General features: G+C 36.3%; 1 protein-coding gene across 1 annotated transcript in view; it reads right to left on the bottom strand.

Moving 5' to 3' along the window:
- The window catches only part of Arhgef38 (Rho guanine nucleotide exchange factor 38), a 128,749-nt gene that overhangs the window by 59,851 nt on the left and 51,571 nt on the right, over positions 1-17,327 (bottom strand). The window contains exon 3 of the mRNA XM_027935539.2: positions 14,645-14,768. Coding sequence (XP_027791340.2) covers positions 14,645-14,768 — 124 coding nt within the window. The remainder of the gene's footprint in view (positions 1-14,644; positions 14,769-17,327) is intronic.

The raw sequence follows: 17,327 nt of genomic DNA on the forward strand, positions 1-17,327 counted from the left end.
ATGTGGAGAAAAAAATAATATAGCTGATTATTTTGATGATAGCTCATGCTTTCTTCCTGAACTTTGTTGACTTCCCAGATAATTTAATTCTAGGTGGGAAGTTTTATAACTAATTCATTTAGATAACATTGGCTCTCTGAGCAAGTTAGTTTTTGCTGTCTGGATTAGGAAAAGATAAAATAACTTTTCCATATTTGAGGTTATTAACACCGAAGAAGTCCCCATTCTTAGAACAATCCATGATTATCTATTTATCTCACCTTAGTAAATACCTCTTTTGAGTCTTCTTATATCTGCTACAGCTAATGGCTATGTAATGGGTAGCAGCCTCTGAAAATGATACTGGCAAAGATCACAGACAGATTCAGTAATAGCAGCACCTACAATGATCTGCTGAGTGCCTTCTGTGTGCCGGCCAGTGTAGTCCACACTTATTCTTATCTCTGCATTTCATTTATCCAGTAAGTATTAATGGAGGACAATGTTTTGGATGCTGGTGACATAGCAGTCAACCACAAATAAGAATTCTTCCCCCTGTGGAGCATACTTTCTGGATGGGGTGTGCCTTGCATCTTATGTCCTTGTGCATGGAGGTCTTGATGACTTCATTCAAAATATGGAACAAATGAATGCGAATCCATTGCTAATTGCTTCTCCATTCTTCCAAACTCTTCTTTCAAACTCACAGAATGTGCACCCAGTTATAAATACTGACCTAGCTTTTCTCAAATCTCTTATAGCTAAAGGTGGCCAAGTACGTTCACAAGGTGGCATTTGAAATGAAATAATATGTGTGAATGAAATTAATTATAGGTAGAAGTCATTGAGAAGGGGCGATATTTCCCCCAAATTAAAAAATGCTTAATCGAAGGTGGTTTTTCTCATTGCCTGCAGGAAGTGGTGCTGGGAAGTGGTGTAGGATGTTGATGCCATGAATTCAAAGCCATATACTGAGGATTTTGAAGGAAAAAGATGTAAGGAGCCCCACAGCAACTATGCCAGTCCTGGACTGTGGTGTTATGGATTTCTTGCTATGTGAGAAAACTAAGTACCTTTTTGGTTGAGTCCTTTGGGTCAGTTTTCTATTCCAACCAAGTAAATGTACTCCTCTTTGATCCAAGAGACTTGTTAGAAGCCCAGAGCTAGTGGTGACACAGTCATAATTAAAGCACAAATCTGTCTTCTTCCAAAGGCCAGGTTCCTTCTGAGCCATTGTGTACATCAAGGTTTGCTCCCTACACACGTATATCTCTTTTTAGCTTCTTAGAGACTTAAAAGTATTTGGAGACTAATAGGATGCTCAGAGTCCTAGCATTTTGGGATTTATATCCATGTACATTATATGCAATATGTGACTTCTCACAGGTCCATTAAAATCTATTGCAATTCTTTAGTACTCCTCCCTGCAAGCTAAGCCACTGACTTCCACAAATGATTCAATCAGCATAACATCCCAGAACTAACATTCCTCTCAGAGAATAGAGTTGTAGGATTTTTTTTTAACTGAGCAACTTTTGTTTTATTTTTATTACAAGTGATAAGTCCTAGCCACCCTGGGACTCATGTTGATCTCATTCAGGAGACTGGAGGCACAACCCCCACATTGTAGCCTAGCAACTACTTCCACTGATATTTCTTTTTCTGTGTGAATTTGTGTAATCTTGACTTTGAAACCCCCAACTTCTTTTTCCCTTGTCATTTCTCCAAAGATGACAGCTTTCCCAATATTGCTAACATTTGAGAAAAAAATGCCCTGACCTTTCTAGACCTGCATCTATGACACTCTCCAAAAGGGCCTCACATCCAGTCCTGGGACTTCCCAACCTGTCCTAGGTGACCAGAATCAGCTAGGGCAAATCGATCTGTTTGCCTGAGTCAGTCAAACATTCACACACACACACACACACACACACACACACACACACACATTCATTCACTCACATGTACGCTACTGGAATACTCATTCCAGTGAGCTACGTTGTTCATTTCCCACATGGCATTATAACATGAATTTTCAATGACATACTCTTCTCACAAAGTCACTGCAAAAAACACAGATTCCCACTTTTTACAAGAGACATGGCTTTAGGAGAACAAAGTATTGCTGTAGAACAGCAGCACATCACATACCACATCTTCAAAGAATGGAAAACTCTAAATCGTCCTTTTCTCCAATGACAAACTCACCCTCAGGAAAAAGCATATGAGAAATTACAATTCCCTAATCAAAAGCTTCTTGCAGACTGCTTCTCAGCATAATGCACATGAGGTAAGCAAGTAAAGTAGGATCAGACGTATTAATGACAATGTTTTTAAAAAATATTTTGATATGTTACAACACGTAAGCACATGCAAGAGGACAGCAATTGCTGTTTTGTTTCTCTATTGCTATGTAACAAGCTATTCCAAAGCTTAGTGGCTTGAAACAACCAATCTGATTTTCTTTCACAATTTCATGGGTTGACTGGGTTCAGCTGTGAGGTTCTTATGCTTCACTTCATGTCCGCCAGGGGTTGTAGTCCTTCAAGGGCTTAACTGGACTATGACGTCCAAATTGGCACCTCCACAAGTTTGTGTCTTGGCAGAGGCAGTGGTAGTTTGGCTTCAGCTGGGATGCTGGGATAGCAAGGCCACTCTCTCACAATACCTAATCTCAGTCTTCTTTCTTTCCTTGTGGCCTCTTCATATTATATTTCCAGCAAGATAGCTAGCCTTGTTAAATGGCAGGTTCCCCAAATTACAAGCACAGACATTGTCCTGCTTTCCTGAGGTGTAGGACCAGTTGCTAGCACAGTGGCATTTCCATTAAATTGGATTAGTTAGTGTGTCAGGGTCAATGTGGAATTAGACTATACTACATCATGAATGCTACCACACATGATTCATTGAGGGCCATCTTTGGAGTTTACATATTGCAGTTACTGTTCACTCTCCAAAATGTGGAAAGGACATTTGATAAGCTAAATCTCCTTTCCTAAAGAAAATGTGCAATCATATTAGATGTACGAATTAACAAGATGCATAGATATTGGGAGTATCTAGAAACCCCACACACCCAGCAAATCTAATTTGTTTGAAAAACACAATCAGGCCTTCTGGAAAAATTTGTATTTTATTCATTGGTACCTATATTTAAAAATCAAGCTTGGTAAATAGATGCATAAATTTAGTATTCTCAGGATAATAGCATTTTAGTAACATAACTTATTATTTATTAAAAATAGACACTGGGCTATTATTCCTTATACTTGTTTTTATTTAATCTTCATAAAATTATATGGGGTAGGTATTATTTCCTTCAATTCCCACATGGGAAACTAAAATTTAGTGAGGTTTTATAACTTGCCTTAGATCTCACATCTAGCAATAGGATGAGCCAGGCCCCAATTCAACCTGATATTAAAGTCCACATTTCTTAAATTCAGTCGTATCATTTCATTTTGTCCTTCCTCTCTTTTTTCATTAATTGCTACAGAATGATGTTCAACTTAAAACAGAAACAAGAGCTCTCATCTCTAAAGATTTAAAACCCATTTTCTATCTAGACACTCTGTTTAAGCCAACATTTAAAAATCCACTTTCTGTTTTGGCATCATAGTCCAGACAATTCCCTTGGAGCTCTCAGATCTGCAAGCATATATTTCTGTATTTAAACTTGAACGTCATCCAAACCCCAAGGTTATTATTGAGTAAAGTTTTCTTCCTGGCTTATTTAGGTATTAGGAAAATTTCCCCCTTTGGCACTAGAGCTGCAAATCACAAGCTCTTATTTGTGTCATCTAAGGATTAGGAAATGAAACACCTGTGCTTATGTTTTGCGATACTATGATTTTGGAAACATCTCACCAAAAATTAGTTTATCTTATGAGATGTAAGTACTTTGGTAAAAAAGTTCATGATGGAAATTTCCAGTGAGCTCTAAACTGGACTACCATGCATAGATCATGGATTCCACCTGGCATTGTGCCTCAGGTGTGTTCTACTAATGCTGTCCTTCAGGGAATTTTCCATACTCTATTGCCTTTAACCTATTCTTGTTTAGAAATCCAACTCAAAGGCCACATTCCCAATCAAGTTTTTCCTCATCAGTTGAATTGAAATAAATTACTCTTCCCCTTTTAAACCTGTAATCTGTAATTGGTTATTACTGCAGTAAAAAAGTCACCATAAAACTTAAAGATTAGCTCTTTGTTGCTCACAATTCCATGGGTTTACAGTTGGACAAGGTTCAGCTGGGATGGCTTATTTCTGTGTGGTGTTGATGGGTTTACCCTTATGTTTGTAGTCAGTCGGTGGGCCAACTGAGGAATGCTGTTTGACTGAGGAAGATGGTACTGCCAGTTCCAAGGCCTTGGTTGTGCTAGTTGGAATGGCAAGGTAGTTTGAACCTTGAGCATAAGTCATATATTGTCATAAAACATTATTTTGCTTCATTTTACAGGTCAAAGCAAGTCACAGGGCCATTTCAGAAAGAAAGAGTGATAATATTAAAATAAAACTTCAACTGATACTTACTGAAATGGCCTTACTGGGTTTTTTTCCCATAAATTTTTGCTGTAATTGTTTTTTTTTTTTAAACTGGAAATTGAACGAAGGGGTGCTTTACCACTGAGCTACATCCCAAGTACTTTTTACTTTTAGTAAGGGTCTTGCTAAGTTACTTGGATCCTCTGTAAGTTGCTGAGTCTGGCCTCAAACTTGTGATCCTCCTCCCTCAGCCTCCATGCACCAACCATGACCAACTATTTGCTGTATTTTTAAGATTGTAATTTGTGATAAGTAAATTTGAAATTATGAATATATTCAACTGATTTTTCCCATAAATCATAATATTTTAACATTGTGAATTAATTTTAGATGTATAGAAAAGTTGCAAAAATAGTACAGTTTTCAAATATCCCTCACCCATCTTTCACAATGTTAACATCTTTTTTTTTTTATTTTGACATTCATTTTTTTATTTTTAGTGTTAAATTTGAATGCATGTCAAAGTATATCATATATAGGTTTACCAATCCATCCCCATACTACAAAATATATATTCAGTGGACCCCAAATTTACTCTCCCCTCTTTCAGATCCTGTATGTTTACATATATGTTTTCACAAAAAATTTCAAAACTACATTCTTATGAATATTCATATTTCTTCATATTAATTTTAATTCTCTAACTCTAACTGTAGGTCAGTACAAAATTCATATTGTCCTTTCCATACCTCTGTATGATAGGACTTAAATCCATATATACGAATATGAAATTTAAAGTGTATTTTGACTTCTAATTTCAATTTTCATCATCTTATATAACTATAATGCATTGTCAGAAAAGGGAATTTAACTTTGGTGCACTGCTATTACCTAAACTAAATATCTTGTTTGAATTTCAGCAGGAATGTTTTTTGATTATTTTAGGACTTATTCAGATTCTCACTTGCATTTATTTGTTACTTTTCCTTTATTTCTTGCATTCTATAACAGTTCCTCAGGCTTGCCTTGACTGTTTTTTTTATGACTTTGATACTTAAGTATCTGATTAGTTTCTTCATCAAGTGTCATTTGAATTCCTTAGTGATGTCTGATATTTTCTCATGATTGAATATTACTGGATACTTTTTGGGCCAAAATGCCATAGTCATGATGTCGTATCTGTCTCAGTGCACAAAGTCCATGATGTTCATCCATGTTATTTCCTGGTGTTGACCTGGATCACTTGGGTAAGCTGGTCTCTGCTGAATTTCTCACTGTAAAATTACCATCTTTCCCTTCAAGGTTAAAAATTACTGAGTCCCAACTTTGAGACTTGAAAAGTATGTTTCTCCTCTTTCAATCACTCAAGAGAGCTTTGATTAGTGGCCTTTGTCTACAAAAAATTATAACCACGGTGATTTTCTATTTTTATCTTTCTGTCTATATTTATTAATTGAAAGCTACTCTAGGAGTCATTCGTTTTCTCTGCTTACTTATACCAATATGCTTATTGATACTTATTATATTCTATGGATTATAATCCACTTCTAGGATTATTTATTTTACTTTTCAAATGTGCAAACCATAATATTTTAAATTAAAAATATTCTCTATAGTCACAGAGATATCTAATAAGCTCAGATAAATTTCTGATAAGTGAAAATATTAAAATTCTAAGGATATATCTCTCTATATAAACATGAGCTCTTATTTAATTTTTACCTCATTCATTGTTTTTGTAGGGATAAATTTCAAAGTCTTTCTGTTTACAATTTTGTTTTCAATCATCACAACTTATAAGAAATCTTAAGTTAATAATTCTGTTTATATATTCCATAATGAAAGACCTCCAACTGATTTTGAACAAAATACAATACAATCTCAAAGATTTTGTTTACAAAAATAGCCCAGTATCATCATAGGACACTTTGGTTGATTTGTAAAGTGGTGCTTCAAAGAATCAAGCAATCCTAAAACCTGATTAATAACTGGTAACAAAGAAACTATGTTCTACTGTGCATCAGATTATATTTTAATTCAATATCAACTTTATCCTCCAAACATTTTCATTCACCCTAATTCTGTGAATATAAAAGTATATGTAAATTTTGACTAGATTCCATTTTAATTAGTAAAATATCACAGCTTCATTATGTATGTATCACAATCAGTGATAAGGACACTTCTGCTCCATAGATTTCTGTTTTAGTAAACATTATTTTACTATGATGCTATGCTCCACCATTACTTGTATTCATATTATCATTTGCATTCACAATGTTTAATTTTTAAGTTAAAGTGACAGCAACATTTACAATAAGGTCAGACAATTAATTTTGACAAAATAAACTTCCAAATACTCTTTGGTTTTGTAAATTGCATTAATTAATTTTCTATTGGCCTCATCTGCTCAAACTGATGTAAACATCATTTAAATGTTTGCAAACTCTCCTGTGAATGTTCAACTCCTTAGTAGTCTTTGCTTTACATTTCTTGTAGGCTCAAGGAAACTTGGAAATAAAATTGAATGAAATTAGTTGAGAACAACTGTCATTTGACTAAAATAAAAAGTCATGCTGCATGAAGTGACATGTAAACACATCTTAAGCAGCTGCTTGTGTTAAATCACTTACTTTGAGCAGTCTGAAAATAATGCTAATTTTTGACATAGCTGTTGCTGCTTCATTAGCAGATCTCCGTCTTTTGGATGTCTTATGGTCAGTGACAATATTAAGGACCCTATGGTAGATGTGTTATTTTGTATGTTTATCATCAACTTCTGAGGAAACATAAAATCAATAATTAATTTATATTAAATATGAATACATTAAACCTTTGTTTTGGAAGGGGTTTTTTTGCACAATAAGATAAGCATAACCAAATAATAAAAAAGAGTTGTAGTTATGTATCATAACAATAAATAAATTGCTACAACAAGAACATTCAGATGCTCTGTAGCAAGCCTGCTCTCCTTCACATGCACGTATTTCATTAACATCTAATCTGTGATTCCCCACAGATCTCACTAACCCCATTGACCCAGCATGCTAGTGGCCTCATGTTTCTCACGGGTCATGATGTGGGCCATGACACAACCGGCTGCTGCACCCAGTGATGGCAGGTTTTACAGCATCAAGTACATTTCCCATCACCACCAGAACAGGGGTGAGTTAACTGCTTCTAATTGCTCCTGTCCAGGTGTTATCATTTTGTCAGCCTTTGCCCAGCTGTAGCACTTCAAAGGAAGATGTGAGATTCCTTGAAACTAGAAGAGCTGGGAAAGGAGAAATGGGCCGTTTCAGAGTTTACGAGGTGAAAACTCCATTAGCTGTCATACATTATTATAAATTATATCAGAAATTGAAGTATGATGTAGAGGCTTATCAAACTTATTATGATAACTATTAGTAATCATACTTCTCAAAAAAGGAAAAATCCAGAATAAATGCTAAACTGAGCTGAATACTTAAAACAATAGGAAACCAGCATGTTCTAGAATTGTCTATGACTCCAACACAAGCACCCAACCGCTAAACATTATTTAATCTTTCTTCCACATTGTTTTAAAGCAACCCCTATTTTCTATTTCCACTGTACCCACCTTAGCCTCCATGCTGTTGACACAGGCCTGTCTAATTTGTAAGAATCTATTTTGCTGGTCTAGGCTTCAATTTCACCTTCTAATCATACTCTTCATACCTACCAATTTTTTTTTCCAGAAACTTGCACATGCCTGTAATCCCAGCAACTCAGGAGGCTGAGGCAGGAGGATTTCAAGTTCAAAGCTAAACTCAGCTACTTAGCAAGGCCCTGTCTATAAAATATATATGATATATATATATATATATGTGTGTGTGTGTGTGTGTGTGTGTGTGTGTCTATGTATCTCAGGATGTAGCTCAGTGATAAAGCATCCCTGGTTCAATCTCTGGTACAAAATAAAAGGAATCCTTCCTTGATTTTCCATTACAAATGTTCTCTTTATAGTTAGTTACTTTTAAAGTTTTCTTTAAATTACCTTTTTCTTTTGGTACTGGAGATTGAATTCAGGGGCACTCAACCACTGAGCCACACCCCCAGTCCTATTTTGTATTTTATTTAGAGACAGGGTCTGAGTTGCTTAGTGCCTCACTTTTGCTGAGGCTGGCTTTGAACTTGCCATCCTCTTGCCTCAGCCTCCTGAGCCACTGAAATTACAGGCATGTGTCACTGAATCAAGCTAAACTACTTTTAAGGCAAATGGATAATCAGATAACTTGCTAAAAATAAATGGGTACACAGACCCTGAGAATAAACACACAGGAATAAAAAGAACAATAAAGAAAATGCATCAAGAAAAAAAGACTAATGGGACTGACCTTTGATGGGGTCTTCTGAGGTGAACATAAAGCTTGGAGTGTGGCCATAGATTTCTCCATATATCTTGGAAAGGTTTCTTTAGTAACACCTGCACACTAAAGTAACTTTTGACTTGCCACTGACCCCATACCACGTTAATATAGGATCAACATACATAAGAAGTCTCCCTGAATAGGATGGCCATGATGACAGTTCCAGAAAAGACAAACTAGGGTCAAAAGCTCCACCACTGTGTGTGAAGCAGGAGCTGAACACCTGATTTGAAAGAATGCAGGAGGCAGTCCTCAGTTCTCAAGGCAAGCATAAAACAGCAATAAACCTGGAGACAGCACTGTTTCCTTTGTTCTCTGCTTGGAGAGAAACCACTCTCTCTTGAGAGTCCTCTTTGCTTGAGCCTTACTTTACTTTCACTTACAATAAAGTTCTCTTGCATGGATTTTGGTATCGGGCTTTAAATTCTCTTTTGTTGGAACACGAGAACCGAGGTTTGGTGTACTAGCTCCCCACTCTCCTGTGACAGCTAGCCTGGTGCCCCGACTGAAAGCAACAGCCATCTATAGGACAGGATTTTTAAATTCACTGTGTTCATCTCCTAGCTTTTTCTGAGATGATGTCTAACTTAGCCTCTGATATCTCGCCTTTTGCCCTGGACTTCTCTCTGTACACCTTGCTCTGTCAAAAGCTCTTTTGTATGTCACACCTGTGCTCTGTTTGTCTCATGTCATTGCATTTGTTCAGCTTTTCTGGCATTCCGTAACCACAGTGACAACCCACCCCACCCCACCCTGCTAACATGCAGACTTGTAGCATTATTTCAAGCAAGGCCTCTACAGAGACAACAAGATATCTCCACTGTAGTGGCTGTTGTCTTATGGCGTATGGCTGAATCTCCTCAGTAATGGGCATTATACCACCTTCTTAAAGACTATATCCAATATCTAGAGAGTGATTAGTTCACCATCTTTACCGACTTATAAATCATCTCACTGGATACTTGTTAGCTTGAGATATCTTCTCACAGCTAATAAGCCTTTTCTCAGCTGGTATTCTTTTTTCTTCAACAAAATGGTAGTTTTGTCCTTACTCTATAGTGACTCTGCATGGAGAATATGTCCCTCCACATCTATTATTCAAAGGAAAAACTGAAAAATACTGTGACTTGCTCTTTTCTACATCACTTATCTATGTTTCCAACATGATGACACAAAAGCCTCTGTTCCCCTCTTCTTTCCTAAGCAACTCTTAAAATTCTACACAAAGGAATTAAAGGTCACATCCCCAAGTTATATCAACTGGCTGACATAAAGTTATTAAAAATGTTTCTTAAATTAGATTACAAACTTTAGAGACAGAGGTTGAGTAAATAAGTCACAAGTTATAAAACTGGGACAGGCGTGCTACACCAAATTCTCAGGAACCTTGCAGGAACACTTCATTGTTCTGAGTTTAAGGCATAGGAGGGATGCCTTCATACATCCATCTCTCTTGGATGTCAATACTGCTGAAGGATTGACAGACTCTGGATTTATTAGTTTTACAGATAGAAAATCAACTGCTGATATCAGTTACCACCCACTGTGGGGTGTATCCTGAGACACTGGGACTATTTTGATCCAGAGACCCTTAAGAAGAAGAGATTGATTTTCACTTGTAATTTTTGCATGGCTTCAATATGAATTTTGGGATAAAGAGAAATGGCCCCTCAATGGGAGTCTAAACTATAATACTCTATCCCAATTAGATTCCTTTTGCAGAAAAGAAGGAAAATGGTCAGAAGTCCCCTATGTATAGGCTTTGTTTTTACTGGGCAATCAAAAAGATTTATGTGCTCAGTGGCTTGGTGATTTCCTTATAGCAATTATGAGTCAAGATATTGTTGGCCTAGGGGATCCCCCCAAACTATACCTTCCTCCCTCTCAACAGCGCATTTCACACTCATATCTGTCAAAGCCTAACTCTCCCTCTGTACCCACCATCCCTTCCTACTGCTCTCACTCCCCCGATCCTGGTTTGACTCATCATAAGCCTATCTCCAGATTATGCCCATTACAAGAAACAAATGGAGAATTTGGGTCAGATTACAGATTTTTCTAAGCTAGATCTAAAACAAATCTAACAGGCTTTGGGGAAGTTTTCTTATGATCCTGATAAGTATATAGAAGGATTGCAACATTTAACCCAGGCTTTTGATCTAACCTGGAGAGATATAACAGTAATTTTGAGTCAAACTCAAAATTAGACAAACAGACACAGAGAGACATCTGTTAACAGAAGCTGCTGGGGCTTTTGGGATTGATTTACATATTACTAACACTATATACCCTGTGGGTTCTTCAGCTGTTCCAACTGAGTACCCTAATGGAATTATGATGAATCAACTGGCAGGTGGCATGATCATTTGTTTCATGGCAGAACTTAGAAACCTATTGATTACATGAAATTGACCACTATCGATCGGGAGTTAGAGGAAAATCCCATGAGTTTTCTAGAAAAATTGAAGGAAGCCTTAGTAAAATCTATACCTTTAGATCTTACATCTCTTAAAGGCAACATATTTTAAAAGATAAATTCAATATTCAATCCATCTCAGATATTGGAAAGAAATGACAAAAACTGGCAATGGACCCTGGGGCTTCTCTTGATGATCTACTCCAGGTAGTCTCCCAGGTTCTTTTATAACTGAGACTGAAAGGAAACTTTGAGGAACCAGTTAAAGGAGAAAAAGAGAGGCAAGAAATGGGTGCAATTATTGGCTGCAGTTCTTAGAGGGCACTCATTTCCTCTTCCATGGGACCCTCATGCCCCTAAATATGACTGTCATCAGGACACTGGAAGAAAAATTGCAGTATTAAGGGCAGGCTTCCAAAGACTCCTTGCCATATATTTGGCAGGAGAGTCTTCTGGAAAGCTGATTTCCCTGAGGACAAAAGGGGCCTCAAAGATCAGATATTCTTCAAATGATGGCCTAAGAATAAGGATACCTTCAAAATCAGGTAGTGCCCCCAAACAGTCAACATCAGTGGGGCAGAACTGAGGGTAAAATTGGAGGTAAGAAATTGGGCCATTCAATTACTTTTGGATACCAACCCTACCTATATAGTGTTTTAACCTCTTTCCCTGAACACCTTTCTGCTTATTCCTGCTTGGTGGTGGAAATCAGTGAAATACCCAAGGTAAGACATTTTACTCATCTCTGTTGCAGTTGGGAAGATATAATATTCACTCATTCTTTTTGGTAATGACTGAATATCCCACTCAAATATTGGGTCATGATATCTTAACCAACTTAGGAGCTTGTCTAAGTTTTTCACTCAAGGCACTGTGTTCTTTTCTTTTGGTGTTGTCAGCAGTTGAACAATCAGAACAATTGATTGACACAACCCTGTTGGGTTTCTCCCTACAAGGGAATGACTAGATAAATGACAATCTTTAATAATAGAACAAAAGGAAGGAAACATATGCATTACAAACCACTACTCACGTAGATTTTAAATTATGGCCTGAAATAAGATTTTGTCACACCCAACTCATGGAAAAAGCCACACTTTCTAAACCAATTTCCAAGCTTTTGCAATTATTAAGGCCCATTTGAGCCAATCCACTCTTCATCTTCTACTATCAATGCCAGAATATCAAAGATATAAGGATGGTTACTATCAAATTTGGGATGGATATATATGGCTTATGCACACCATAGGACAAAATCATAGGACCCCAATCTGTTGGGTCCCACTTATAAATGACTAATTCCATATGAGAGTTAGGATGAACACCAGAATCTCAATGTCAATATAGTGTAATTTTATAGGCTGATGATTGGTTTGGGACTAACTGTTTCCTCAGGCCTGGAATTAGATGGCCAGCACCCAGTTGGACCATTGGATATGTGGTACAAACTCATGGCCCTAGATTCCTCCAAGCTGGATGGGAAGATGTACTATTGGGTATTAAAGGATGCAAGGGAGGTGGGCCCCCAAAATAGTATAACCTACAAACCTCCCCAATCTCAAGAATAGACGGGGATGATCTGTTTCTCATTGGAATGATCATTTAGCTTCACTGTTTATCTCACAAATTGGTCTAGAGAATGTAATCTGACCATTTATACCCATGCAGCTCTCCATGACACTGAGAAAGGTGGCATTCATAAGAAAAGCTGTTTTATAAAACTGAGTGGCCTTGGATGTTCTCACAGTAGCTCAGGGTGGTACTTGTGCCATCATTCAGACAGAATGTTGTGTTTATATTCCCAACAACTCTGAACTCAAGTTCTCAAAGATTTGCACTTTCAAATAGATCCTGTGTCCTTCCTGGCCTTGTCATGAGGACAACTTTTAGTTCATGGTTTTATGGAACTTCCTTGTGGAGGAAATTGCTAGTATCTATAGTCATTCTCAAACTCATTGGTGTATTTGGACATTGCTGTGTCTATTTTTTCTCTATCAATCTTATTCTAATACTTAGGGGTTTTTTTGTTTTTCTTGTAGGGCATCCGCCTCCCAAATTGTTTACAATCTGTTTCTACTAAATCAGAGATTTACTGTGGTTTCCTGGATAGGTCTTACTCATAATCCAGACCATTTCACTGACAGACAATATTTGGGATACCTACCCTGTAGGCCTCTGCCCCTATTCAACAGAAAGTAGCTAATGATCTGACTTCATTGCCCTTATTCCTAAAGTGAATTAGGGTCTCCAATCCTTGAGAGGGGGAAATCTTAAGTAGTAGTTACTAATAAACAGTGAAATGCAAGGTCATGGTTTTTCTTTAAATTACTTTTAAGGCAAATGGGTCATCATATAACTTGTAAAAAATAAAAATCAGGTGTACAGACATGTACATTTAAAAGTGGCCAATTTCATGCCACTTTTAAACTTTTATTTCTAGTAACAAAAAGGACATAGTCAATAAAAATATAAGTTGTATGTTTGTGTCTATGTCTGTATATTTCAAAGAAAGGATTCCATCAAACTGATAATAACAGTTATTTATGGGGAAGACAGTGGCTTTGGAGAGGTGTATAAAGAGAACTTTCATCCTTACTTTAGTTACACTTCAAATGTTTTGCTGTTCTTGTATTGAGTGTATATTGTTTTATATTACTTATATATTACTGAGTGTATATTGTTTATATTGTATATTATGTGTGAAATAGAAAAGCGTTAGTTTTTTTTAGAAGAATTCCTAGTCTCAGATATACAAACCAAGAACTTCAAGGATTTTTTAGGAATGTCCAAGAAAGGGAAAGAATTAAAATTTGTCTCAAATTCACATGAGCTTGTAGTTGTTTTTAAAAATTTTACCAGAGTAAGAAAATGACTGTATCTAAGACTATTTGAGAGTAAAAGGGAAAAGAAATGAAAAAACAGAAACCCGTGTAATTTTTTTATAAATCATATAAACTTCCCAAGTAAAAGATTTACTATTTAAAAATCAATCAATTCATAAGCATAAGATTTGAAAACATTGTGGCTAAAACCAGTAAAGCTATTAAAAGATTTAATTCTTTAAGGATCAAGTAAGTGTTAGCCATAAAACAAAATGAAAGAACATCTGGAAGGCAAAGAGGTTGAAAGATTGGAAATTAAAAAGCAAATTGTATGCTTAGTGCTACTGAGGGACTTCAGCAAATGGATATGAACCCATTTGAAAATAAATACAGAGTTTGTGTAATTACAATGAGCCTGAAGATGGATTTAGCAATTATATATCTCCTGGGAAGCTTTGTGAGTTAGCAACATAAAACCAAAGTACCATGAGGTTATTAAAATATTACTTCCTGTTGTATCATAGAACCTGAGAAGAGAATAAACATACCGATTACTTGTGTGGCTGGTTCCACATCAGTTGTGGCCTCTTCCAACAAGGACAGCAGCTTGGCTGATATCTGATGCACAGATTCAATGTTGCTAAACAAACTCTCCACATCCAGCCTGTCAATCTGAAGAAACACAAATATTGAGTACCAGATGATGGAAATAAAAGCCTTCTATGTAGGATGCTTTCTCCTATAAACAGTAAGCATTAGATTTGCCAGTACATGCTGCCTCCATTAACCATTTCTGTAAACATTTTGGATTCAGAATTTCTAGAATAGATGTGCAGTTTTTCATTCTGGAAATTGAGATGGTGGTCTATTATTTTTGTCTTTAAGTATGTAGAGTTGAGAGTACAGCTACATAGTCTGATAAAAACCAGAATGGGAAGAAAATTTAGTCCTAACTGGTATTCTTAATTAATGCCCTTTAGGAAGATATATACCAGTGTGTATAAATTTAGAATATTTTGCTGCTTTCAAAACAGAAGACAAATCTCACCCTTGTCAAGTAACTATGTTCAGAGCTATTTTTAAACCATACATATTCTAAAAGTGATGACAAATAGATGGACTGGATTGCTTCTGGTTCTTTTCTTTAGAAATAAATGTGAATGGAAATATTCACCAAACACATACCATTTAAGGATTTATCATATTTGTAATTTCATGTACACCGTCAAAGTCATTCTTTCAATCAGTGTAATATTCTTAGATCTTATAGACAGTGTTTATAATAATGGATAATTATTAATTTATCCATTCTTTCATCAAACATCAACAAGCATCTTCTAGTTACTGAGAATTGGAATAGAAGGCAGACTCTGTCAAAGGTAGCAGCTGATTAGTAGTGGGACAGTCAACTATCCTGTGCCATCTCAGTGTGGTGAGACATATGCCCTGATTTTGGTGGATCTGATTCAGAATTCATTGCTTGAGTCAGATCTCCTTTCATGGTCAAATAGTGCTTATTCAGGGCATTACTGCACTGGTGCAGGCTCCACCAGGCACAGCAGGGAACAGGAGTGGGTACTATTTACCCATAATACTTACCAATAAGTATTGTTCCTGAGGTCATCAGTGAACAACTTAGTCATCAATAATCGGGGAGTTCAGTTAAGGAAAAGGAGCTGATGAACTAAGGGAAATTAGGAACAAGATGTATAAGATAAAATCAAGACCTGGAGGAATACTGGAGCTAAAGACCAACGACTTCAATCTCTTTCCCATGCTTTCAGAATAACTTTCTTAGGTATGCTAGGTCTATTTGAGGGGAGGAAGTGTGAGAAATATGCTTACCTGTGAGAAACACACTCACTTAACCCAAACCCAAAGAATGGGCTCTGAGACACAGGTACAGCAAAAAAAAAAAAAAAAAAAAAAAAAAAAAAGTGAAACTTTAATGACAATCTTGCAAGATCAGGTTTCCTGGTGGTCAGTGGCCCTCAGAATGGTTACAATCAGCATTTTATCCCTAGTGCTAAAACATTCGCCCCCACTCCCTGATTCCTCATTGGCTCAGTACTATGGGATACATAGTCTTCCCAAACGTCACTAGGCTTTACTATATCCTATTGGGTTATTTAAAGAAATAAAGCTTTAGTTTTCCCCATCTCCCTTCGTTCTCTTGTGGTGGGAAGTTCTTCTGAGGGTGAATTTTGACATGTACACAGATCTTACTTCTTTACGTAAGTACTATTTCTTAACCGACAATTCCTATCTCTATTGGTCCATTACCCCACCTCCTGTTTGCCAAGGGGCTGTTCAGGCGTGTGGACTTTGGATCTGCTGCATCCATAGGCTATGGTGCTATTGTGTGAGTTAACTGCTTGTAACTTTCCATTCAGTTCTATTTCCCCTATTGCTGACTTCTTTACACCCCAATTTTACTCTTATGGCTAAATACTGTATTCTGAAAATGGACCACCGAACTTTCTATTTCTCACAGAAGGAGTCTGTTCTTTTTCTTTTTTTTTTTATTCCATCCCTTTTTTGACATTGGCCCATCTATTGTTCTTCATATTGGGCACATATTATTTTGGTAAGGATATTTTGTCATTGAAATTAGAAGACTGACTTCAGATTCCACCTTTTAAAAACATGTAATTAGATCATGCTAAACACATTTTTTTAACCATCTTGAAAAATTCCTCACTTTCCTATCATCAACTCTGTCCCAAAGAGAGCTCCAGTTTCATTTATAACCAAAGCCATATGACTGTATGCAACAATTTATTTCAATATTGGATTGGAAAACGTATTTTTTCACTATTTTAAGTATTCTAAAATTATCTGTATCTGCATAATAATCAATATATTATGATCACTGTTGACTCTTAGGGTTCTGACTTCATTGTCTCCCCAAATGTTTCTTCAACTAAACATTCACTTTCAAAGAAAAGAGCACATGTGATTCTTTCGCCTGAAATGTAGGGATATTCAGCACTTCCAGTTTCTATTTTAGGAAGTATATCTAAAAATTATACAAAATATCTAAAGGCATATAATGGTAGTGACTCTTGTTAATTACCACTTATGAAATTGTCATTTAATGATAACTTGCTTGAATTTTAATTTAATGATAATCATTAATTTAACATTTAATGATAATTTATTATCAATTGTTCGGAAGTCACATATTTTTGCCTACCACTGATTTAACACACTAAAAGAATTGCCTTCTGG

Source organism: Marmota flaviventris, chromosome 7, assembly GCF_047511675.1.
Source record: "Marmota flaviventris isolate mMarFla1 chromosome 7, mMarFla1.hap1, whole genome shotgun sequence".
NCBI lineage: Eukaryota > Metazoa > Chordata > Mammalia > Rodentia > Sciuridae > Marmota > Marmota flaviventris.